The following is a 25149-nucleotide window of genomic DNA, read 5'->3' on the forward strand; positions in this document are numbered from 1 at the left end:
CCGCTCCCTGTCTCCAAGAGCCGAGCAGATCCCCACCGGACGATTCCACACCAAGTGGCCCGCGGGCGGTCCAGGGGAAGAGGGCCGCCCCGCGGGAGGAGCTCCGCTTCGCTGCAGCCCAGCGGCGCCGAGGGCGGACGGGCAGCGCATGCGCGGCGCGGAGTTGTGAATGGTGCGTTTTGTTTGCTGGAGTTTGGGGCGGGCGGGCGCGCGAGGAGGAGGGGTGGGGCCGACGGGGGCGGGGCGGGCGGGCTAGCGAGGTGGGCGGTGAGAGGAAGTGGCGGCGGCGGCGGCGGCGGCCGGAGGCGGCGAGTGCTGGGTCCGCGCGGGCGGTAGGCAACTGCTGAGGCGGCGGCGGCGGCGGCGGCGGCGGCGTGGGCTGGGCTCGAGCGGGCGGCGGCACCTCAGACTCCCGGCGCGGGAGCCCACGCGGGCGGGCGCCTGAAACAAAGAGAAGCGAGAGTCAGGGCGCCGCGGGTGCGCGGTCAGTCGGTCAGCGCAGAGCCGGCCAGCGGGTGCCCGCGGAAGCCCGGAGCCCGGCCGGCCGGCGCAGCCTCAGGGCGGGAAGATGCCGCGCGTCGTGCCCGACCAGAGAAGCAAGTTCGAGAACGAAGAGTTCTTCAGGAAGCTGAGCCGCGAATGTGAGGTGAGGCAGGCGGGCGGCGGGGAGGCCGCGGCGCGCCCCGAGCGGGCCCGGGCGGAGAAAAGTTTGGGCGGCGCGGCTCCCGGGAACCCCGCGCCGGCGCGCCTGCGGAGGGGCAGTCTCGCCCGGGCAGCCATCTGCCCGCAGACTCTGGTTGCCCTTATCGGTGCCGCGCGGGGCGGGCGGCATCGCGGATTTGGCTTCTGATTTCGGGCCGTCTCTGCCTTGCAGATTAAGTACACGGGCTTCAGGGACCGGCCCCACGAGGAGCGCCAGGCGCGCTTCCAGAACGCCTGCCGTGACGGCCGCTCGGAAATCGTAAGTCGGCGGGGCCGGGGGCCGGGGGCACAGGGGAGCAAGCCGCGCGCGGGTCACTTGTTGCGCGGGGGCCGCCGCGGCCCAGGCCGGTTCCGGACGGCGCCGCGGACGGCGCGGCTCCCGGAACTGAGCGGGCGCCGTCTCACTTCCTACTCGGGATTCAAAATGCGAAACCAGACACTGGCGGGCCGCGTCCTCGCGGGGAGACTCTTCCCTGTGGTTCTCGGCGGGTGGATTATGTTTCCCAGACACGACTCGACAAACACTTTGCCGCGAGTGGAACTCAAACCGGAGCCCAACTAAACAAGGAAAGGTCGTTGTATAGGCTGTGACACCGATTAAAGGGTCGGTTATTAGTAGGAAGAAAACACCCTTACGGAAAAAATTGGGCTTCGTTCAAGGTTCTGATTCTTGGGCGATAGTTTGTGTCTTAGACGCTAGATTTTTCGTAAACCTATATGTGAAACTGTCTTATTTTCAGTATAGCTGAGAATAAATCTGAGAGTAAATCCAGTTATCTGTTGTTCTAATAGAGGGGGAAAAAAGCCCTCAAGAACGTGCCATCTTCTTTTCTTAGAATGTTAAGCTTCAGGAGAATCAGAAAGAAACCATTTGGTGTTTTTTTGTTTTTTCCCCAAACCTAAAAAACGTATCTCGTTTAGGCCTGAAGTTACTAAAGAATTGCATGGATTTGCAAAACCCAGTGTTGATCCGAGGCCCTGTTTTAGGTGGTGGATTTGGTGCCTTACCTCCATGAAGCCTAATGTTGAAAAAAATTCAAGTGTCCTAGTTCCCCTCATCTCCTTTTGGTTTGTCCTACTGGAGGTGCTAATGAAGAGAGAATGATGAAGCCCAGAAGTGCATAGGAAAAAACTAAAGAGAAGAGGTTGATTATTAATTTTTAAAAAAGTTGTAGCACTGTATAATGGAATCTGATTATCAGCTCCATGACTTGGACCATTGCATCTGCACACACTTGAAGGTATGGAAGCAGTTTGAATTTAGGTTAACAATAGGAAGACATATTGAAACATTTGCTTCTCCCATTCCTTGTACAGTAGAGAATCTATTTATTGGTATTGAGACATAATTCACATAAAATTCTCCCTTTTCATCACTGAAATCGTTTATTTTAAAAAAATATTTTGATGCTTAAAATGAAGGCTTTTTAGAATTGTATTACAGATCATGAGAAGATACTGGCCAAATTTATTAGGAACTCTAGAATATTTGGTCATTATTGCACATTATAAAAGAAAGTGTCTAGATTTTAGCCCACTTTTTTGAGTGTTTGTAATAGTTATATGATTCAAATGTATAGGACAAATACTTTCTGGTTTTGGCACTGAGTGGTAGAAGAATCATTCATTAGTTGGCTCAGTGATTATATCATCCTTTGTCTGAATTTCCTTTTGGAATAGGTGGATGGTATACCCAACCCATGGATGTTTTGGAAGTAACTTTATTTTTGGAAGGAATTTCACATTTCCCTCCCTTTCTAGTTTCCCCCTCTTTAATTCAATGTTAGCCATATTTAAATTGAGAGATTTTTAGCTTCTAGAGGATGGAGACCACATTAATTCCGTATATGCCCCCTCTGTATGGGTTTTGCACAGTGTCTTTTGCATCATAAGTACTTGATTATTTGAATTTAGAGGTTATTTCGCTTAATGCCCAAAATATATCTTATGACTTATAAACAGACTGGTTTTTACTTACTTGGTGGTGGAAAATAGGCGTGGAAAAGGCATTTTTTTGCTTCTATTTTGACAGCAGCCATGTATGATAAAAATATGCGTAGTTCCCAAAACTATATCCAACACTTTCTCCCCTCTCTTTTATTCTTTTTATTATGAACATCTCCTTAACTTTATCAGTGAGGTTAATGAATGATTTATTTTGTATTTAGATGCAAAACAGTGTAAGGCTGTGATGCTCATCTCTTCTTAGTTATAAAACTTATCCAGACTCCATATCATAGCATGAAATAAAAGTGATTATGGGTGAGGGGTAGAATTTATTTGGTAAAACCTGATTTATTCCTTATATAAGCTCTTGTAGTAGGAGTGTTAGAGATATCTTCAACACTAATGATTAATAAAAGAAAAAAATACTTATGAGAGGTATGGTGACTACTGTGAAAGCAGTAAAAACTATGTATTTTTAATCCTGAAGATGGAAGAATAAAAGGTATGTTGGACTGGCACAGGTGTGCTATTTTACAGTTTAATGAAACCTGTAAAGTATAGTCAGGACATTCTAGAAATCCTCCATACAGACACTTTTACCACTGTGACATCTTTGTGTTTTCAAACAGAGTTTTCCCAACTCCTAGGTATATGTAGGTGTTCCAGTAAAAAAAATAAAATAAAGAGTTCTGTGGTCAGATAAATTTGGGAAATGGTATTTTAGAGTGATCTGTTTTTACCATTTCTCCTGTCTCAGAGAGGGATGTTGATGAGATAATGGACATGAAGTGATGAAGCAGGAAATCTCTTCTGAGGTTGGCCTTCAGGCAGGAGGTGAGGTAATAAGAGCTGCAGAATGTCTTCACCTAACACAGAGCTGATTTGGGATACACTGGTGGCAGAAGGATTTGTAACTAGGTGAATACTGAAGAAACATGGCTGCGGGATTTTGACGGAGGGTATTCATTCATGGGCAGAATCTCTTATCTGCCCTGAGAATTTCATTATCTGAGACTGACAAGGTTGGCTGTCTTCTTCAGCTCAAAATTACTTCTCATTGTATTTAGCAAATACGTGTAGCATTTACTTGGTACTGTTCTAAGCACTTTACAAATACTGGAAACTGAGGTTCAGAGTTAAGTAATTTGCCTCAGGTCACACAGCCTAGGCAGTTTGCCACCTAGTGTCTGTTTTCATTTGAACTATTATTCATTTCAGTTCAATGGTTGTTTTTTAAACTTATGCTAATAGTGGGCAAATTTTTTTTTTAAGATTAATATTGTAATATTGATGTTTGTTCAGCCTCTATTCATATAAAACATTTACCACAAGAAAAGGTATCCCAGTGATTAGGGAAATGCCATTAAAGATGTCTATAGAGATTTAGCAGTTAGGTTGACAGTTGTACCTACTAGTACCAATCATAGGAAGTACTGTAATTTTTATCTCTAAAGAATCTAAGCCCTTAATCATCAGGGGAACTAGCGGATAGCTGAATCAACTAATGCTTTAAACAAATTGCCCAAAAATGTGAACCCGTTGCTTTCAGATGAAGACTATTCTTGGAAACAAATTATGCTTAAGAACTTTAGTTAGTAAAATAAAACAAACAAAAAGTTCTCTGATTTCAACAAAGAAGAGTTTACATTTAGATGATGAAAAAAATTTTTTTTCCAATGCTTTTTACTTATTTCTTTCATATTTTCCCTGGGGAAGAGGGACATGGTTATTTCCATTTTTTACTTGGGGGAAATATAAATTGCTCAGGGGCTACACAGAATGAGACTGTATTGAAATGGTTTTAGATTGTTCTGTCTGTTGAGCTGTGCCATCCAAATCTTTTATAAATATTAGATGAATACTCTTTTGTATTGTCAGAATCAGTTCTCCTAAAGTCGGGTTTTAGAAAATGCATATTTTTTTAATCATCCAAGGTTTTAAAGAGATGAGAAGTAGTCACATCACATGCTAGTGTATGGTTTATCAGAGGAGAGACAGTCCCAGGTGCATTTTTCTTTTCAGTAGGAAGGTATTAACATTTATTTGTATTCACTGTGCAAGTGACTGGAATTTGGGAAACTGGATAAAATAGACACCTATGGGGATGAAAAGGTCTGTATTTTTTAAGCTGAGCCTTTCCTGAAACTAGAATTTTTGTCTCTGAGAGAGAATTCTGCTAAAAACCATAATGGAGGATATTGTCTTCATCTTATAAATTTTGGTTATTAAAAAGCACTTGAAGTGATATTTGGTTAGTTTATTCATGATAATGAGCTCCTCCCAATGTGATATATTGTGGAGATATTTTCACTTCCAGTCATCTCCAAGTGCATTTTTAACATGGGTTTTGGAGCATAGTGTTTCTTTGAGCAAGAGAAATCAGGAAAAATTAAAATGTCTCATTTGCACAACTTTAAATTGTGGTATGCTCCAAAATTCAAAATATTCAGCTCTTCAGTGATTTTCACATTTAAAAATACAGGTTTTTAAATACAGTGATGGTGGCTTCTGGTTAGACATTAGCAGTGCACTATACTAACGTCAGCAAAAAATGACCTGAAAGAAAGTATTGATTCCATGTCTGATTTTATATTTAAGCAGCCAATGGCAAATGTCCTCAAAATGGAATCAGATGTTTGTAACTTAATACTTAAGAAAAATGATGAGTGCATGTTTTTTTACTTTTAAGTAATCTTGGTGCTGCCTGGCTTAAGACAGAAACTGATGTAAAAATAAATGACTGCCTGCATAATTTATGTAATGTCCTGCTCCTGATCCTGTTTGTATTGATTTTTCTAAAAGGCTTTTGTGGCCACAGGAACCAATCTGTCTCTCCAGTTTTTTCCGGCCAGCTGGCAGGGAGAACAGCGACAAACACCTAGCCGAGAGTATGTCGACTTAGAAAGAGAAGCAGGCAAGGTAGGAAACATGTCTTTGCAATTTGAAATACTGTGGATTGTTTTATTATTAGAGATTATCTGGATTTACATTTTAATAAAGAGATCACATGTCTGATTATTCAGGCATATGATCAGATTTGTTTTCATTCCGTATTATAAAGATATAATACAATTTTTAAAAATCAAATTTTTTATATAATTTTATTGCTAATTTCATGTTTATATCATTTGCCATAGAAAGTTCTAGCCCTTAAAGAGAGTAGTGTGCTTTCTTACATGTAACATTTGAAACTTAATTCCTTTGAAGTGTTGACAAGAAATTTTTTGTTCTACTAAAATGTGTGTGACTATAGTGTTGTAAAAAAAAAATGAAATTTAGAGAAAAATGGGAAAAGCCTCTGTAGGCTTAAAATTTAATAATATTTGGAAATAGTTTATGGGTAGCTTTCTACTTCTGTTAATATAGCAAATTTAATTTTGAGAAAAACAATGTGAAGATGTTAACTTGGAAATAATTTTTTTGTTTTGAGGAAAAGCTTCTGGGAAACATAAATGTCTTAAAATTATTATGTTGGAAGTTTAGGTTGAATATATGGAAAATGTAGTTGGAAATGTTTAAGCTGAGAGCCATATTAAAATCTAAGTTAAATGTGTTTATGATTTTGATGAAATGTTAATGAATAATATCTTGGATTGGTTCATCTTTTAATGTGGAAATTGACTTCTTGAAATAAAATATTTAAAGAAAAATTTTTGACCTCATTTTGTACTCAGTATTTCTCCTGTTTCCTTTGCAGTGTATTTCTATACCTATTTTTATTAACTTGCTAAATTACTTTTCTAAGTGTCATCGTGAATAGTATAACCTATCACTTTATTTGCAAAACATAAGGAACATCTAAATAGTCCTTTGAGGAACTTAAAAGATTTTTGTATTGAACTGTATTAGGAAAAGGATTTTCTTTTTATTGATTGATTGAATTTTTGAATTTTATTTTATTTTTTATACAGCAGGTTCTTATTGTTATCTATTTTATACATATTAGTGTATATATGTCAATCCCAATCTCCCAATTCATCCCACCACCACCCCCCCTGCGAAAAGGATTTTCTTATTTTGTATATATACAATGAAGAGGGGTTTTTTTGTGTTCTTTAATTTTATTTATTTATTATTTTTAAAAATAAATTTTATTGATTGATTGATTGATTTTAGCTGTGTTGGGTCTTCGTTGCTGCACATGGGCTTTCTCTAGTTGTGGCGAGCGGGAGCTACTCTTTGTTGCAGTGCGCAGGCTTCTCTTGTTGTGGAGCACGGGCTCTAGGCACACGGGCTTCAGTAGCTGTGGCACGTGGGCTCAGTAGTTGTGGCACATGGGCCCTAGAGCATAGGCTCAGTAGTTGTGGCGCACGAGCTTAGTTGCTCTGCGGCACGTGGGATCTTCCCGGACCAGGGCTTCAACCTGTGTCCCCTGCATTGGCAGGCGGATTCTTAACCACTGCGCCATCAAGGGAGTACAAGACCACATTATCTTTGGACTTAAGCCATTGAGATGTTTTCAGTTATACGATCAACAAGAACAAAAACGTTAGATGGCTTATTCTAGAATTTAGAGGTTTTGTTTTCAAATATATCAGGAAGAGTGCTAGAACTGATGTAAGAAACTTATATTTTAATACTTGTTTTATAATTTTTTTTCTGTAAAGGGCCAGAGAGAAAATATTTTCAGTTTTGCAGGCGTATGTTCTCTGTTGCAACTACTCAGGTTCGCTGTTACAGTGTGAAAGGAGCCATAGACAATACGTAAACAAATGAACGTGGCTGTATTCCAGGGATGGTAATGCTGGCAGAAATCTGTATCTTTCCCTCAGATTTAAATCTGTAAATGTTTGTGCATAGATGATATATTTCTCAAATATAATTTTACCAACACTTGTACTACGCCAGTAGAATCTAGGGGAAAAAAAATTTAATGAAAAAAAAAAACCCTGCTAGTATATCACTCTATACCACTGGGATAAATAAGTACTCCAGTGAATTTAGAGAAAAGATAACCCATGTTTTCTCATCCATAGAGCTCAGGCTACAGGGTCTCTTATTTCTCGTCCTCCTTTTTTATGATGTCTTTCTGATAACCATTAACGTTTATTTCTGTGCCCATAGGACTAGAAGCAAAGCAAATTGAAGGAATTTCCCTAAATGTTAATTATTTGCCTCTGCTCCTTATATTGGATCCAAAATCAGTGTCTCTTCTTCCACATACTCTTGACCTTGTTACATCCTAAGGCAGCTTAGTTCTCTTCCCATTCAAACCCAGCTTTGAGAAGATGAGTGGTTAAGCCTTTCAAGTTAGGTATAATTAAGTCCTGGCTTTGTATACTACTTCATTTATTACTCTATAACTTTGGACAAGTTATTTTATCTTTATGGTCCTCAATTATAACGTGAGTTTAATACATATCTCCCAGGGTGGCCGTAGTGATTAAATGAAATAGTGTATATAAAGTGCTTAGCTCAGTACCTGACACAGTTACTCAAAAATTCATTCAGAAGTTCTTTGTTGAACACCTGTTATGTATACTGAGTGAACACTGTCCTGGGCACTTGAGATGCATCAGTGAACAAAACAAAGATCCTGCCCTAGAGGTTGTTTTATGGAAGGAATGGAGTAGTGGGCAATATGCATAGTACATAAGGTATGTAATATGTTACAGAGTGGTAAGTGCTCTGGAAAAAAAGGAAAATTAGAGTAAAATAAGGGTTATCAATGAACAGGAATGTCCGTAATTTTAAATAGGATAGTCTGGGTAGAGAAGGTCATATTTGAGCAGAGACCCGAAGGAGGTTAGGGAATGATGAGCCATGCAGATATCTGAAGGAAAGATGTTCCATACAGAGGACACAGCCTTGTAAAGGCCCTAGACTGGGAGCTTGCACAGTGTGTTTGTTAAACAACAAGCGGGCCGGTATGGCTGGAGTAGACTGAGTGAGGAGGAGAGGAGTAGGAGAAGAGATGAGGGAGATGTCAAGGAGCCGGTTTATGTGACTGTGGGAGACCATGCAACAACGTGGACTTTATTCTGAGTGGAGTGGGAAGTAGTTTCTGCTTTTTGAGCACATCAGTGATATGATCTGCCTTAAGTTTTGAAAGGATCACTCTAGCTGCTGGGTTAACAACAGGTTTAGGGGGCAAGAGTGAAGCAGGGGGACCAGTTGGGCTATTGCTTTAGTCTTGGTGAGAGACTAGGCTGGTAGCAATGAAGTGGTGAGAAGTAGTCATAGTCTGGATATATTTTGAGGTAGAGCCAACAGGATTTGCTTATGGATTGGATGTAAGGTGTGAGAGTCAAGAATGACTCCAGGGGCTTCCCTGGTGGCGCAGTGGTTAAGAATCCGCCTGCTAATGCGGGAGACACGGGTTTGAGCCCTGGTCCGGGAAGATCCCACATGCTGCATAGCAGCTAAGCTCGTGCGCCGTAACTACTGAGCCTGCGTGCTGCAACTACTGAAGCCCACGCACCTAGAGCCCGTGCTCCACAACAAGAGAAGCCACTGCAATGAGAAGCCTGGGCACTGCAACAAAGAGTAGCCCCCACTCACCGCAACCAGAGAAAGCCTGCGCGCAGCAATGAAGACCCAGCGCAGCCATAAATAAATAAATAAATAAATTTAAAAAAAAAAAGAATGACTCTTAACTTTCTGGTTAGAGCAGCTGGGAGTATGGGATTACTGTCATCTGAGATGAGAAAAGCTGTGGGTGGAGCAATTTTGAGGAGCAGTTTAGGATATGTGAGTTTGTGGTGGTAGCTTGTTGCAGCTTCTGTTTTCTCACCACCCACCCTTAACTTCTTAAGTTATGGCACTGCTTTTTCATAAGTGACCCTTTGCTTATCTCAAGAGTTCGGTGGCTTTTTTTTTAAAATCAACTTTATTGAAGTATAGTTTACTTACCAAAAAATGCACCCACTTTAAGTGTATAATTTGAGTTTTAACAAATGTGCACACCCATGTAAACACCACCCACAATCCAGATAATGTTTCAGTCCCCTCGTGCCCTTTTACAGGAATCTGGGAGTGGCTTGGCTGGGTGGTTCTGGCTTAGGGTCTCCTAGGACATTGCAGTCAAGCTCTTGGGGCTGTGCAGTCTCTGAGGGCTTGGCTGGAGCTAAAGAATCCCCTTCCAAGCTCACTCATCACTTTTGGTCAGTGGCTTCAGTTCCTAGTCACATGTTCCTCTCCATAGAGAGAAAAAGAATGAGGTCACCCTGCTTTTTATGACCTATTCTCTGATCACTTGTGTCTTCTCCTGTTCATTAGAAGTGAGTCACTAAGTCTAGCCCACACTCAACAGGGAGGGGGGTGGTTTATTCACAAACATGAGAGGAGGCTGGGGTCATTGGGGCCATCTTGGAGGCTGGCTACCACAACGTTCACTTAAATTTGATGAATTCAGAAAAAAATTAGAATGCTAATAGGAAACAGAAGCTCCATAGTCTCTTTCATTTGAAATATGGCTTTATGATCTAAGAAAGTGGTCTTAGCAAAACCAGTCCTTTTATTCATTCTTTCTACCTTTGTGTTTGTAGGAATATTTTCAAACCAAGGGTCTTCAGTAAGGAAGGTCTGTTAATGGATAACTGACCATCAAGTCAGAGCACACAATTTTATAATCTGTCTTTCAAATATATTTGAAACTTTTGCACCCAGGTATCTAGTGAGTTGTCTACACTGACTCTTAATAAGGGTCTTTCTTAGAAGAGGTTTAAAATAATACAGTATAGTGGAAAGAGCTCTGGATATGAGTCAAAAGACAATCATAACTGGTTTCCTTACCTGTAAATGGGAATCAGAATGTCTTCCCTATTCATATACCTCATGTGAGGATTAAATGACGTACCAGAATATGTGAAAATGCCTTTTAAATTGTAAAGCCCTATCCAAAGTTAGGCTATTTGATGGGTTTGTAGGGTGAGATTATAGATAATCAAGGAGTTTTAGTGCTGTAGAGTACCTTAGGTCAGCTTCACTTCAGGTAGCTCTACTATGTTGGGAGACTGCATCTTTCCCAAGTGGTCCATCCTGGTATTTTATAAACCTAAACAGCCAAAATGTTTATAATTCTTCCTTAACTTAAACTGCTTTCCTCTAATTTAGCTGTCAGAAGACAAGGGATGCAACAGATAGAATTGAAATCATTCTTATGTTAAATTTTTGTAGACCAAGCAACACCCAATTCATTTGATCTTTCCTCTTAGAATTTATTTCCAATTGATTTTTATTTCAAACAAATGCAGATAATTATGGTTGACCATAAGTTATTAGTCTTGAGTGGTCAGAGTAATGGTTTCTGTATGCATTGTGTTTTTGAAAGCCTCCTTAGGTTTTTAAATTAATGATTGTTTATGCTTACTACATGATCCTAGTTTGTGAGCATGAAGCATATGAAAACTTTATAAACTGAACAAATGAACTTTATAGTGCTATTGTTTACCATTTTTTCTATGGAAATTGAATACACTATCTAGTTTTATCTAGATATATCTAGAATATACTGTGTGGTCCCAGAAAAAGCAGTTAAACTTTATATGGTTGTTGCATTGCTATTTATACCTTATGATTTTAATTGATAGTCAGGTAATGTTAATAGCAGACATTGGGAGTAATTATAATGTGTATGGCGTTAGAGTAGGTACTTTTAAACATTTTTGATGTTATGTGTTTTACTTTTTTTGTCCTTTCTGAACATTTATACTTAAAATGAAAATCTTTTATCATTCATTTTCATCAGCATAAAATAACAAAGCAAAATTTAACAGCATTTGATTTAATGCATGAGGACAAACTCTTGTTTTAAATGTCTTCAAAGGTCTGTGACTGCTGCTTCTGGAGTGTTTTGCTTACTTGCTTGCAGGATCTTTGTCCCAAAATAAATATTGTGTCTGTTTATGTACCATCCACAATTTGGCAGAGTTTAGAGGACTCCTTAATGTTAGCTTTGAGAAATCCGTATTCAGGCTCAGCAGCAAGTTCCCTCTCCTCCTTATACAGCCCAGTCACTCCAAATAAAAGATATCTGTGGTAACGCTTCGGAATGTGGTTTCCCCAAGAGAAATTGAGGCAACTTTACAACTAACTTGTCAGATCTAGACTTTAAGTATTTCAATTCAACTAAAACATGAAGTATATTTTCCAGCACTTAGTTATCAACAGTTCAGTGCATTGAAATAAGTAATCTGGGCTTTTAGAAAAGTTTTATTTCAATAATTTTTTAAAATAAATTTATTTTATTTATTTTTGGCTGCATTGGGTCTTCGTTGCTGTGCATGGGCTTTCTCTAGTTGTGGAGAGGGGGCTACTCTTTGTAGCGGTGCACGGGCTTCTCATTGCAGTGGCTTCTCTTGTGGAGCACGGGCTCTAGACGCGTGGGCTTCAGTAGTTGTGGCACACGGGCTCAGTAGTTGTGGCTTGCGGGCTCTAGAGCGCAGGCTCAGTAGTTGTGGTACATGGGCTTAGTTTCTCCGCGGCATGTGGGATCTTCCCGGACCAGGGCTCAAACCCGTGTCCCCTGCATTGGCAGGCGGATTCTTAACCACTGAGCCACCAGGGAAGCCCTATTTCAACAATTTTTAAATCCAAGAAGAGTTGACTGACTTCATGAAGAAATAATAATGTTTAAAAATGAGAATATCATAGTACCTTCCAGTTAGAGTTACATTAATTTTCATATATGGTAAATGTACCTCTGAAGTATTTGAAGATGATGTACTCTTTTTTTTTCCCTCTCTTTTTTCTCCCAGGTTTTTTGAGATATAATTGATATACAGCACTGATCTCTTCCCCTTTTCTTGAATTGCATTATTTGCCTAGATTTACCTTTTAATGTAAAGATAACATTTTAGTCTTGGCCATATCTCAATTATATATTTCAAGTTAGAGATGTCAGAAAATATGTCTGAGAGAAACATCCTTAATTCTTTCCCTTTTTGCTTCTGTTTCCTACCCCAGTATTTTTGAATGATTAATTCAAACACTGCAAGGATAAAGACTATTGAAATGTTCAACTAAAGAAATCAGTTTTTGAGAAGGGCTGCTGTATCCCAGCTTTACTGCTTCTCATTTTCTTTTGTAATTTTTTTTTCAATTGTCATTATTGAGATATAATTTATATACAACAGAATTCACCTATTTAAGGTATATAATTCAGTGACAAATGTGTACAGTCGTTGGTGTGATTACTACCACAATAAAGATACAGAATATTTCCATAACCTCAGAAAGTTCCCTCATGCCCCTTTGCAGGCAGTGTCATTTCAGGTAACCACTATCTCCTTTCTGTTACATACTATTTTGTCTTTTCTGGAATTTCATATAAATGGAATCATACAGTATGTAGTCTTTTGTACTTAGCAACTTGCTCTTGAAATTCATCTGTATTGTGTGTATAGTAGTCCATTCCTTTTTATTACTGAGTAGTATTCCACTGTTTGGACTTGTAACACTTTGTTTATCCATTTACCAGTTGATGGCCATTTGAGTTATTTCCCCTTGTTTTGGCTACTCTGCTGCTTTGAACATTTATATACGAGTCTTTTATGTAGACATTTGTTTTCATTTCTCTTGGGTAGATATATAGGACTGAAATTACTGGGTTGTTTCATGAGTATACCTTTTTAAGGAACTGTCAAACTGCTCTCCAAAGTGGCTGTACAGTTTCACATTCCAACTAGCCATGTACGAAAGTTTCAGTTACTTCACGTCTTTACTAACACTTTGTACTGTCGGTCTTTTTAATTTTAGACATTTTAGTGAGTTTGTAGTGGTATCTCATTTTGGTTTTAATTTGCATCTACCTAGTGACTAATGACGTTGAGCATGTTTTATGTGCTCGTGTGCCATTTGTGTATCTTTGGCAGTGTCTGTTCAAAACTTTTGCCCATTTTTTGATATCAAGTTATTGAGATGTAAGCATTTTTTATGTATTAAATACAAGTTCTTTATCGATATTTTTGCAATTGAAGTTTTATTATGAGTCTGTTTTAAAGTAGAGATAGCCTTGACTGCATATAAAACATTGTATTAGGGGACTTCGCTGGTGGTCCAGTGGTTAAGACTCTGCGCTCCCAATGCAGGGGGCCCCGGTTTGATCCCTGACCAGGGAACTAGATCCCGCATGCTGCAACTAAGACCCGGCACAACCAAATAAATAAATATTTTTTAAAATAAAAAATAAAATATTTATTTAAAAAAACATTGTATTAGGAAATATAAATACAGATTCTGTCAAAACTGCTATAATGTAAGTGTAATTTTGGCTTCTGTTGTGCCTCTCTTAACTTTCTCTCATTTGTAAACTTTAATGCTGCCTGGCTCATAATGTTGATAATCTTGAAATTAATGGTAGTTCCTTCAAGAGCTTGATGTATTTTTCTTTAAGTCTTTATTGATTGATTGATTGATTGCCGCGTTGTGCGGCACGTAGGATATTAGTTCCCCAACCAGGGATCGAACCCATGCCTTCTGCATTGGAAGCAGAGTCTTAACCACTGGACCTCCATGTTTGGGTTTGTTTGTTTGTTTGGTTGGTTTTTTTGAGCTTGTGTTTTTATTTTGTTTATTATGGTAAAATACACGTCACAAAAAATTTACCATTTTAACTGTTTTTAACTGTACAGTTCAGTATCGTTAAGTATATTAAAACTGTTGTGTAACCGTCACCACCGTCCATCTCCAGAACTTTTGTCATCTTCCTCAAACTGAAACTCTGTACCCATTAACCATAATTCTCCATTCTCCTTTCCCATGCCCCCAGCCCCTGGCAACTGCCATTCTACTTCTGTCTTTGTGAATTTGATTCCTTGAGGTACCTCTTATAAGTGGAATCATATGGTATTTGTCCTGTTGTGACTGACTTATTCCCCTTAGCATAATGTCTTTAAGGTTCATCTGTGTTGTTTCAATGTAATGGGTTTTTTATATATATATAAATTTATTTATTTTATTTTTGGCTGCGTTGGGTCTTTGTTGCTGCGCGCAGGCTTTCTCTAGTTGCGGCAAGCAAGGGCTACTCTTTATTGTGGTGCGCCGGCTTCTCTTTGTGGTGGCTTCTCTTGTTGTGGAGCACCGGCTCTAGGTGCGCAGGCTTCAGTAGTTGCGGCACGTGGGCTCAGTAGTTGTGGTTCATGGGCTTAGTTGCTCTGCGGCATGTGGGATCTTCCCAGACCAGGGATAGAACCCGTGTCCCCTGCATTGGCATTCTTAACCACTGCACCACCAGGGAAGTCCCTCAATGTAGTGTTTTAAAATAACCTTTTTCCTGACAAAAGAAATAAGGAAAATTTGGAAAACACACTTTTAGAAAAGATATAAAAATCATCCATAACCTACCTCTTAGAAAACCATTGTTAATGTTTTGTTATATTGCTGTTCTTATTTTTTTCTGTGTATATTTAAATTTTAAAGTAAAAATTTTTCTATTTGATATAGCATTTACTTTTTATCTTTGAATTTTCTGCATATCTTATTGTAGGATACTTTTTTATCTGACATTAAAATATCTATATCTTTCTGATCTTACTGTTATTTACTATCAAAGAATAGAAAAATCAGAAATAGATACCTTTGTATAAGAAAGAAGCAACAAAATGATTATCAGTGTTAATTTTTAGAATAAAAAGATGAGAAATATGGACATCGATGTACCTAACGAGCACACGTGTCTTCATCCATCTAGGAAATCTTTGCAAATGTAGGAAACAGTAGTCAGTCAATACTGTACACATGGCAATCATATGAAAAATCTTTTTCTCTCCTACAGAAAACTTTGGGCATTCTAGTAAAGGCGTTTTGGTGGGCAGAAAACGTTTATTAACTACGTCTGAATATATGGGACTCCCTTTGCTCCTGTGTACTCTAATTTCCTCATTTAAGAATTAGAATAATAATAGCAAACAGTTCTGTAGCACTGGCTATGTGCCAGGTGCTGTTTTAATTGCTACATAGATAACATAGATTGATACTTTTATGATCTCCTTTTTACTGAGAAGAAAGCATTTGTAAATTTTAATGCTATTTAGCTTGAGCAGACTTAGAGACTTTATTTATTTGATATCACTTCTTTGATACTTAGTTTTCTACAGAATATTAGAAGCCACAGACTAGCTAGCTGTGTTCTTCATGTTATAGACAGTGATTTGGTGGGGAGTTTAATTATTGTTACCTTCTTTTATGAAAGTATACAATGTAAATAGTTGGAAATTATTATCTACTATGAGCTTTTCAATTTAGGCTGGGCCTTCTCAAATTGATGTGTATTTAGGAACCAAGAATTTAAAATAACACTTAAAATGTGCCTTTTGGCAGTGTAACTGTGCTTTTAGGACTCTGATACTTTGCTGTGCTGTACTGTGTGTCCTCAGCAGGAAAGGGTCAAGTCTGGGAATGGTTGGCAGGTTGTTTTTACAGGGGAAAACTTTTCTTCCATGTATACAGTCAATACTAAGCCCTTCTGTGTTTTAAAACTTTAGATATGAAGGCAGATTAATCTTCAGATTAAAACAAAAGGGTAGGGCTTCCCTGGTGGCGCAGTGGTTGAGAGTCCGCCTGCCGATGCAGGGGACGCGGGTTCGTGCCCCGGTCTGGGAGGATCCCACATGCCATGGAGCGGCTGGGCCAGTGAGCCATGGCCGCTGAGCCTGCGCGTCCGGAGCCTGTGCTCCGCAACGGGAGAGGCCACAGCAGTGAGAGGCCCACGTACTTCAAAAAAAAAAAAAAGGTAGGGCTTCCCTGGTGGCACAGTGGTTAAGAATCCGCCTGCCAATGCTGGGGACACAGGTTTGAGCCCTGGTCTGGGAAGATCCCACATGCCACGGAGCAACTACGCCTGTGCACCACAACTACTGAGCCTGCCCTCTAGAGCCCGCGTGCCACAGCTAATGAGCCCGCAGGCCACAACTCCTGAAGCCCACGCACCTAGAGCCCGTGCTCTGCAACAAGAGAAACCACTGCAATGGGAAGCCCTCGTACCGCAAGGAAGAACAGCCCCAGCTCACCACAGCTAGGAAGAGCCTGCGCGCAGCAATGAAGACCCAACGCAGCCCCCAAAAAACAAAAACAAAAGGGTAGCCTAGGAACATGTGACTGCAGCATTTCCATTAGGAGAATTTAGATGTTTTCAAATAAATAAAATATTATGCCCATATTAAATTATATATATATATATATATATTTTTGTGTGTGTGTGTGTGTGTGTGTGTGTGGTTCGTGGGCCTCTCACTGTTGTGGCCTCTCCCGTTGCAGAGCACAGGCTCCGGATGCGCACGCTTAGCGGCCATGGCTCACAGGCCCAGCCGCTCCGCGGCATGTGGGATCTTCCTGGACCAGGGCATGAACCCGTGTCCCCTGCATCGACAGGTGGACTCTCAACCACTGCGCCACCAGGGAAGCCCAAATGATAATTTTTAATAAGTGTCTGGCCTCACTTGCAGAGTATTGTTTTAAATAATGGCCCTTTGGGAAAACCCTTCTAAATTTTTTGAGGGTGTTGCTTATTCCAGCTTTTCAGTCCTGGCTTGCCATCCCTTTGCTATCCAGAACATTGCTGCTGGGCCATTTTTTCTTTTCTTTTTTTTTTTTCCCCCCCGTACGCGGGCCTCTCACTGTCGTGGCCCCTCCCGTTGCGGAGCACAGGCTCCGGATGCGCAGGCTCAGCGGCCATGTCTCACGGGCCCAGCCGCTCCGCGGCATGTGGGATCTTCCCGTACCGGGGCACGAACCCGTGTCCCCTGAATCGGCAGGCGGACTCTCAACCACTGCACCACCACGGAAGCCCCATTGTTTCTTTTTTTAATTGCAGTAAAGTTCATGTAACATAGAGTTCACCATCTCATCCATCTGTACAATTCAGTGGTTTTTAATATATTCACAATGTGCATCACCACTATCAAATTCAGAACGTTTTCAGAACTCGACCATTTAAAATACATTTTGACAATCTACAAACTAGCTTTTATGGTGATCACCACCACTAGTACTAGATGATATATACATTACTACTTCTCTTAATCCTGCGCTATAGTGAAGTCTTTTATTTGATATTGGAACACATTTAATGATAACTTGACTTTACAGCTGAGGAAACTGGGGCCTAGAGAGGCTAAATAAATCTTTAGTAGTCATGTAATCTGTTTCCTAGGTAGAGCCAGGATCGAGACCCAGGTCTTTTACCCAAGAGTCTGTGTTGTTTGCAGTTTACCACACTGCTGCTAATAATCATTAGGTAAGTGGCTAGAAACTCCACATACCACTTTCCAAAGTTATTGAATATTTTGGCCCACCAAGTTATTCTTCCTTTTAAAGTGAATATTTTAATATGGTCATTTTCGACCTCATTTGATGACTTCAGAACAACCTTTAACTTCCATCTTTTTCCTTTCAACCTTTAACTTTTCTTGAATTGTTTTTCTAACAGAGTGCCAATGATATTTGTGATGATAAGCTGCTGGAAAACTACACATAATCAATTTTTTGTGTTAATAATTTGGTAAAGTCAGCTGTAATACTTTTAGAAATAATTCTTAACAGAGTTGACTCAGAATGGATTACAATAAATAGCATCTGCCTCTTTTATTTCATTACCTTTTTTTGGTCTTAGTTAAGGAACAAAGAATTTTATAACTTAATTTTGTATGTTTTTCTCTTGAAATTGTACCTCTTGGGTCAGAACATTTTAGGACTCTCTTAAAAATGCCTTCCAGTGCGGGGGACGCGGGTTCAATCCCTGGTCAGGGAACTAAGATCCCACATGCTGGGGCAACTAAGCCCGCGCGCTCTAGAGTCTGCGCGCTCTAGAGTCTGCGCGCTCTAGAGTCTGCACGCTCTAGAGCCCGTGCACCACAACTAGAGAACCCGTGTGCCACAACTAAGACCCAGTGCAGCCAGGTAAATAAATAAACGTATTTTTTAAAACGCACTGTTTACTTTGAATCACAGAATGAAGATGGCAGAACTAGTAAGCTGTCTATTTTGGGTTGGGGGTGGGATATTCATATAATATATTCTGAAGTCATGTGAAGAGTTCATGTCATTTATTGTTCTAGACAGTTAAGGATTTAACCATGAAATTGACTGTCCAGTCTCTATTTATTTTTAGGGAAATAATCTATTTTTACGTGTCCTGAAATACTTAGGAAACATTAATAATGCAGTCCATTAATGCACCTGTGGTTTGGGTGAATGTATAGAGTTATGAGTTTTGGGTGTTAGCTTGTACCACTTACTGGCTCTGTGACCTTCTGCAAGTGAATTATTTAATCTCTCAGTTTTAATTTCTTCTTTTAAACTTTTTCTTCTTATTGGATGGTTGTAAACGTCAGATAGGACTTGGAAAAGTTTTGAGAGCTGTAAAGAATTTTTATAAACCTAAAGTGGTAATGCTTGTTAAACCTGAGTGAAAAAGTACCGGTAAGAGAGAGTTAAGAAATGAAGGGAGCTATATGGAGCTGTTTTGGGGTGGGATAGGGACTTCTTTAAGCAAAGTGAGTTACAAGTAGAGGCTTGGAGTTGCAGAGAATCCAGAAATAGCATTCAGGGCCTCACAGTGTTATAGTTGATGGTGGTTTGTGATGCTTATGCTAACATTACTTTTGTATACAGTGAGAAAGCCAGCAGGAATTTTTGTTGTTGTTGTTATTATTTATTTATTTATTTTGGCTGCACCAAGTCTTAGTTGCAGTGGCCCTAGTTGCGGCACATGGGAACTTCATTGTGGCATGCGAGATTTTTAGTTGTGGCATGCGGACTTCTTAGTTGTGACATGCAGACTCTTAGTTGCGGCATTCGGACTTCTTAGCTGTGGCATGCAGACTCCCAGTCGTGGCATGTGGAGCTTTCAGTTGCGGCATGCAGACTCCTAGTTGCACATGCATGTGGAATCTAGCTCCCCGACCAGGGATTGAACCTAGGCCCCCTGCATTTGGAACACAGAGCCCTACCCACTGGACCACCAGGGAATTCCCAGGAATTTTAAATATATCTCCATGAAGGACAGTTTTGTGTAAGAATATAAATCATATTACAGATTACCAAAGTTTAGACTAGACTAAAAATCTAAGGTTTTTTCTACTTAACAAAACCATGTATATCTCAGAGTATGAATGTTGTTGGTGCGTGAGCATCTTCTCAGATGGCTCACAGAAGGAATGGCTCTTCCAGACAATGGACCATCAGTGTATCTAGGTGGAGCATTCTTCTGAAAAATGATGTTTAGTGAAAATTTGCAACACATGACATTAACTCTGTGGGACTGTACAATAAAACCAGTATAATATTTCAGCATACTTTTTGTGTTGTAAAATTTAATACAGTGATTTTTATTGTCACTTAAAATACCTTATAAAATGTCCCAAATTAGGTGGGCTATTTCTGCATATTTTACTTTTTAAATGTTTGTTATTTAATGCATTTTCCCCTTAAAAGCTAGTCATGTTTTCATTTGTTAAGTGATCTTATGAAAGAGTAGATAAAAACATATGTATGGGGACTTCCCAGGTGGAGCAGTGGTTGAGAATCCACCTGCCAGTGCAGGGGACATGAGTTTGAGCCCTAGTCTGGGAAGATCCCACATGCCGTGGAGCAACTAAGCCCGCGCGCCACAACTACTGAGCCTGCGCTCTAGAGCCCGTGAGCCACAACTACTGAGCCCGCATGCCACAACTACTGAAGCCTGCACGCCTAGATCCCGTGCTCCGCAACAAGAGAAGCTACCACAGTGAGAAGCCCGCGCACCGCAATGATGAGTAGCCCGCGCGCAGTAAGGAAGACCCAATGCAGCCAAAAATAAATAATTAATTTTAAAAAAACATATTACGGTTTTAGGAATAATAATAAAAGGAACATCCATGTGATGTCTAGTAGGTAGCCACTAGCCACATGTGGCTTTTTTTTTTAGCAATATTATTATTTTTTTAAACATTTATTTATTTGGTTGCGCCAAGTCTTAGTTTGCAGCAGGTGGGCTCCTTAGTTGCAGCTCACTGGTTCCTTAGTTGTAGCACATGGGCTCTTTTAATTGTGGCAGGTAGACTCCTTAGTTGTGGCATGAATGTGGGATCTAGTTCCCTGGCCAGGGATCAAACTCGGGGCCCCTGCATTGGGAGCGTGGAGTCTTAACCACTCCACCACCAGGGAAGTCCCCACATGTGACTATTGAGCACTTAAAACGTGGCTAGTCTAGTTGACACGTGCTGTATGTGGAAAAGTACACAGTGAATTTTGAAAACTTGGTACAAAAAAAAGAAGCATGTAAGATATCTCAATAATTTTTATATTGATTACACGTTGAAATAATATTTTAGATATATTTGGTTAAGTAACATTACTGGGATTAATTTTACCTGTTTCTTTTTAGTGTTTTAAACATGGCTGCTAGAAAATTTACATTTATATATGTGAGTTGCATTTGTGGTTCCCATTATATTTATGTTGGATAGTGATGCCTTAAAAAACTTCACAGTCCTATTCCCCCCTCCACAAAAACTTCTCACTACCTTGATTAATATATTTACTTCCTTGCTTTTCTTTATCATCTTGTTGCTATGGATGTATTTCTAAACAGTGATTTGTTTAATTTTGAAAAACTGAATATAGCAAGCACAAACTTCATGGCAATGTAAATAAAGGACTATAATGTCAGTTCAACATGAAAGTTCCTAGGAGATAAGCTGAACAAAATCTCAGTGTTACTTCTGGATTCAGCTTCCTGGCGAATTTTAAAAGCCTCTGGGGAAGTTTGTGAGCCGAGTCATGAGTAGGTTATGGAAAACCTAGGGCTCATTCTGGATTTGGGGCATCTGGCACAATGTGAGCCATTGTTCACAGTATGCTGGAGGTCTGGAGGAAATAATGATCAGAGGAAGTGGGCTGCTATATATTTTCTGATTCTAGGTTCACCATGAACTGCCTCCTTTTTACATGAGTTTTCCCATAACTCTTTTTATTTTATAAAACAAACTCTATACCCATTAAACAGTAACTCCCCATTCCTCGACTCCCCCTTCCCCTTTGTTCCTGGCAGCCACCATTCTTCTTTCTCTGTGGTTTTGACTACTCTAAGTACCTCTTATAAGTGGAATCATACAGTATTTGTCTTTTTATGACTGGCATATTTCATTTAGTATAATGTCTGGAGATTCACCATATTGTAGCATATTGCAGAACTTCCTTCTTTAAAAGGCTGAGGGCTTCCCTGGTGGCACAGTGGTTGGGAGTCCGCCTGCTGATGCAGGGGACACGGGTTCATGCCCCAGTCTGGGAGGATCCCACATGCCGCGGAGCGGCTGGGCCCGTGAGCCATGGCCACTGAGCCTGCGCGTCCAGAGCCTGTGCTCTGCAACGGGAGAGGCCACACACAACAGTGAGAGGCCCATGTACCGCAAAAACAAACAAACAAACAAAAAGAAAACGAAAAACAAAGGCTGAATAATAATATAGACCACATTTTGCTTATCTATTCATTCGTCAGTGGACATGTGGGTTGTTTCCATGTTTTAGCTATTGTAAATGCTGCTGTTACGGACATGGGTGTGCAAATATGTCTTAAGAGACCCTGCTTTCAGTTCTTGTAGGTATATACCCAGAAGTGGAATTGCTGGATCATATGGTAATTCTCTTCTTAATTTTTTGAGGAATTGCCACATGTTGTCCCCAGAAGCTATATTCTTTTTTTTTTCTTTTAAGTCTTATATCATGTAACTTTTCTTTTTTTCTTAGAATTTTATTTTTTTATACAACAGGTTCTTATTAGTTATCCATTTTATACACATTAGTGTATATATGTCAATCCCAATCTCCCAATTCATTGCACCACCACCACCACCCCACCACCACTTTCCCCCCTTGGTGTCCATACATTTGTTCTCTACATCTATGTCTCTATTTCTGCCCTGCAAACCAGTTCATCTGTACCATTTTTCTAGGTTCCACATATATACGTTAACATATGATATTTGTTTTTCTCTTTCTGACTTACTTCACTCTGTATGACAGTCTCTAGGTCCATCCACATCTCTACAAATGACCCAATTTCGTTCCTTTTTATGGCTGAGTAATATTCCATTGTATATACGTACCACATCTTCTTTATCCATTCATCTGTCGATGGGCATTTAGGTTGCTTCCATGACCTGGCTATTGTAAATAGTACTGCAATGAACATTGGGGTGCATGTGTCCTTTTTTAAAAAAATTGTATTTATTTATTTATTTATGGCTGTGTTGGGTCTTTGTTGCCGTGTGCGGGCTTTCTCTAGTTGCGGTGAGCAGGGTCTACTCTTCATTGTGGCGTGTGGGCTTCTCATTGTGGTAGCTTCTCTTGTTGCAGAGCATGGGCTCTAAGTGCCCGGGCTTCAGGAGTTGTGGCTTGCGGGATCTGGAGTGCAGGCTCAGTAGTTGTGGCGCACGGGCTTAGCTGCTCCGCGGCATATGGGATCTTCCCAGACCAGGGCTCGAACACGTGTCCCCCCTTCCCCAGGGAAGCCCCGATAGTGTCTTTTGATGTACAAATTTTTAAAATTTTAATAAAGTCCAGTTTGTCTATTTTTGTTGTTGTTACCTGTTTCTTTGGTGTCATCCCCAAGAAATCATTGTTAAATCCAGTGTCGTGAAGCTTTTATCCTTGCTTCTAAGAGTTTTATAGTTTTAGGTCTTACATTTAGGTCTTTGGTACATCTTGAAGTAATTTTTGTAGATAGTGTTAGGTAAGGGTCCAACTTTATTCTTCCCCATTGAAGAGAAATGCAAATCAAAACTACAATCAGGGCTTCCCTGGTGGCACAGTGGTTGAGAGTCCGCCTGCTGATGCAGGGGACACGGGTTCGTGCCGCGGTCCGGGAAGATCCCACATGCCGCAGAGCGGCTGGGCCCGTGAGCCATGGCCTCTGAGCCTGCGCGTCCGGGGCTTGTGCTCCGCAACAGGAGAGGCCACAACAGTGAGAGGCCCACGTACAGCAAAAAAAAAAAAAAAAGCTACAATCAGATATCGCCTTACACCATTGAATGTCCTTTCCCCATTGAATGGTCTGGGCACCCTTGTCAAAAATCATTTGACCACCTATGTGAGGGTTTATTTCTGGGTGTTTTACTCTAGTCCATTGGTCTATATGTCTTTATGCCAATACTATGCTGTTTTTTTTTATACTGTTTTCATTAATGAATCTTTACAGTAAGTTTTGAAATTGGGAAGTGTGAATCCTCCAGTTTTGTTCTTTTAAGATTGTTTTGGCTATTCAGGTCCCTATGCCTTTTTTTTTCTTTACTTTTACATATTTTAATTCATTTTCCATATGCCTTTTAGGATGGGTTTGGTTAACACATCCATTTATTGAGTGTGCGTCTGTCTGCATGTGTGCATGCACGCGCGTGCACACGTTTGCTTGCTTAATCTTTTAAGTTCCAGGCACATTCTGTGTTAATCCATGTTACGATTTCTGCAAGAAGTACTGTTTTCTGTTTTGAACTGTAAGAAGTAGATTGGTAAATTACATTAAATCACTATAGAAGAAGCTATTTTTTACACTTAACATGCAACCCAGTTATGATTCAGAGGCAAGTGAGATTGAATGACTGTCTGTAATGATTATCCAACAGGCAAGCAGCTGACTATGCATTTCTAAATGAGGAGGAACATGTGACTAAAGGAGAATGAGTCAGAACCAAGTATCTTCTAAAGGAATCTGTTAAATAGACTACAGAAATGATTACAACTAAAAGGCAGGGTGCATACTTCCTTTGTGGAATATCTTGTTTTCCTGGGTGCCTGTGGCCATCCCAGTATTATTGCTTATCTGCTGATTCATTGGTGTGATCAACTGTTCATTGTCTCAAAAAAAATGGCTTCTTTCCCTTGGAGAGAAATCACTGTGTAAAACTTTGGTGGAAGTATTGTGTGTAAGCATTCAGTTTCTATGGTGCTCTGTATGTTTCATAAGTGTATGTACATTGGCTTAACTAATTTTTACTATCAGCTATGAAAGAGGTATTATTTAGCCTTGATTTTGTATGTGAGGAATCTGAGGCTTATTAGCAATCTTAAATGATTTGTCTCAAATACACTGTTAGAACCAGGATTTAAATCAGGTTTTATCTGATTCTAAAGTACATTTAGTTTTTACTCTTCCCATGCTGTCTTGGGGTTAAGCATAGTGATAATATTCCTTTCCTTTAAAAAATAATTATGGTTGATTCTCCTAATTTATGGTAGTTATCTTCTCTAAAGTCCCTGCAGACGTGGAATTAATGAACACCGAACAACTTCTTCCACGGAAGATACAGAGTTAGGTTCCTGCAAGCCTCTGGTCACAACATCCTTCTCAGCCAGTTAATACATAATCTTTTTTATGTATGTTTCTGTTTAAAGACACCTTGTTTAATATATATTATTGATTCAACATTAAACAACAAGATGTTGAGCATCTAGGTTATTTGTAACCTTTTGCCATTATTAAAAAACCCTTAAGAGTGAACAGCCTTGTAATCAAATACTCTGTGTACATCTTTGATTAAATGTTAGGATACGTTCATAGGCATGACATTGCTGGGTCAAAGGAAA

The 25149-nt window shown here is 40.0% G+C and overlaps 1 protein-coding gene and 1 non-coding gene across 5 annotated transcripts in view; one reads left to right on the forward strand and one right to left on the reverse strand.

Moving 5' to 3' along the window:
• Window positions 1-324: 324 nt before the first annotated feature.
• CBFB (core-binding factor subunit beta) overlaps window positions 325-25149 on the forward strand; it is a 59641-nt gene continuing 34816 nt past the window's right edge. For 2 of the 4 annotated variants that reach the window (XM_060130274.1, XM_060130273.1), the window contains exons 1-3: window positions 350-646; window positions 875-961; window positions 5452-5568. In XM_060130274.1, coding sequence (XP_059986257.1) covers window positions 569-646; window positions 875-961; window positions 5452-5568 — 282 coding nt within the window. In that variant the 5' untranslated portion in view covers window positions 350-568. Of the gene's footprint in view, window positions 647-874; window positions 962-3406; window positions 3568-5451; window positions 5569-25149 lie in introns of all 4 variants that reach the window. The other 2 variants (XM_060130272.1, XM_060130270.1) reach the window with 2 other exon arrangements.
• On the reverse strand, window positions 19484-19556 carry TRNAW-CCA (transfer RNA tryptophan (anticodon CCA)). Its single transcript has one exon. It is a non-coding gene; the product is annotated as a tRNA-Trp (tRNA).

Source organism: Lagenorhynchus albirostris, chromosome 19 (assembly GCF_949774975.1).
Source record: "Lagenorhynchus albirostris chromosome 19, mLagAlb1.1, whole genome shotgun sequence".
NCBI lineage: Eukaryota > Metazoa > Chordata > Mammalia > Artiodactyla > Delphinidae > Lagenorhynchus > Lagenorhynchus albirostris.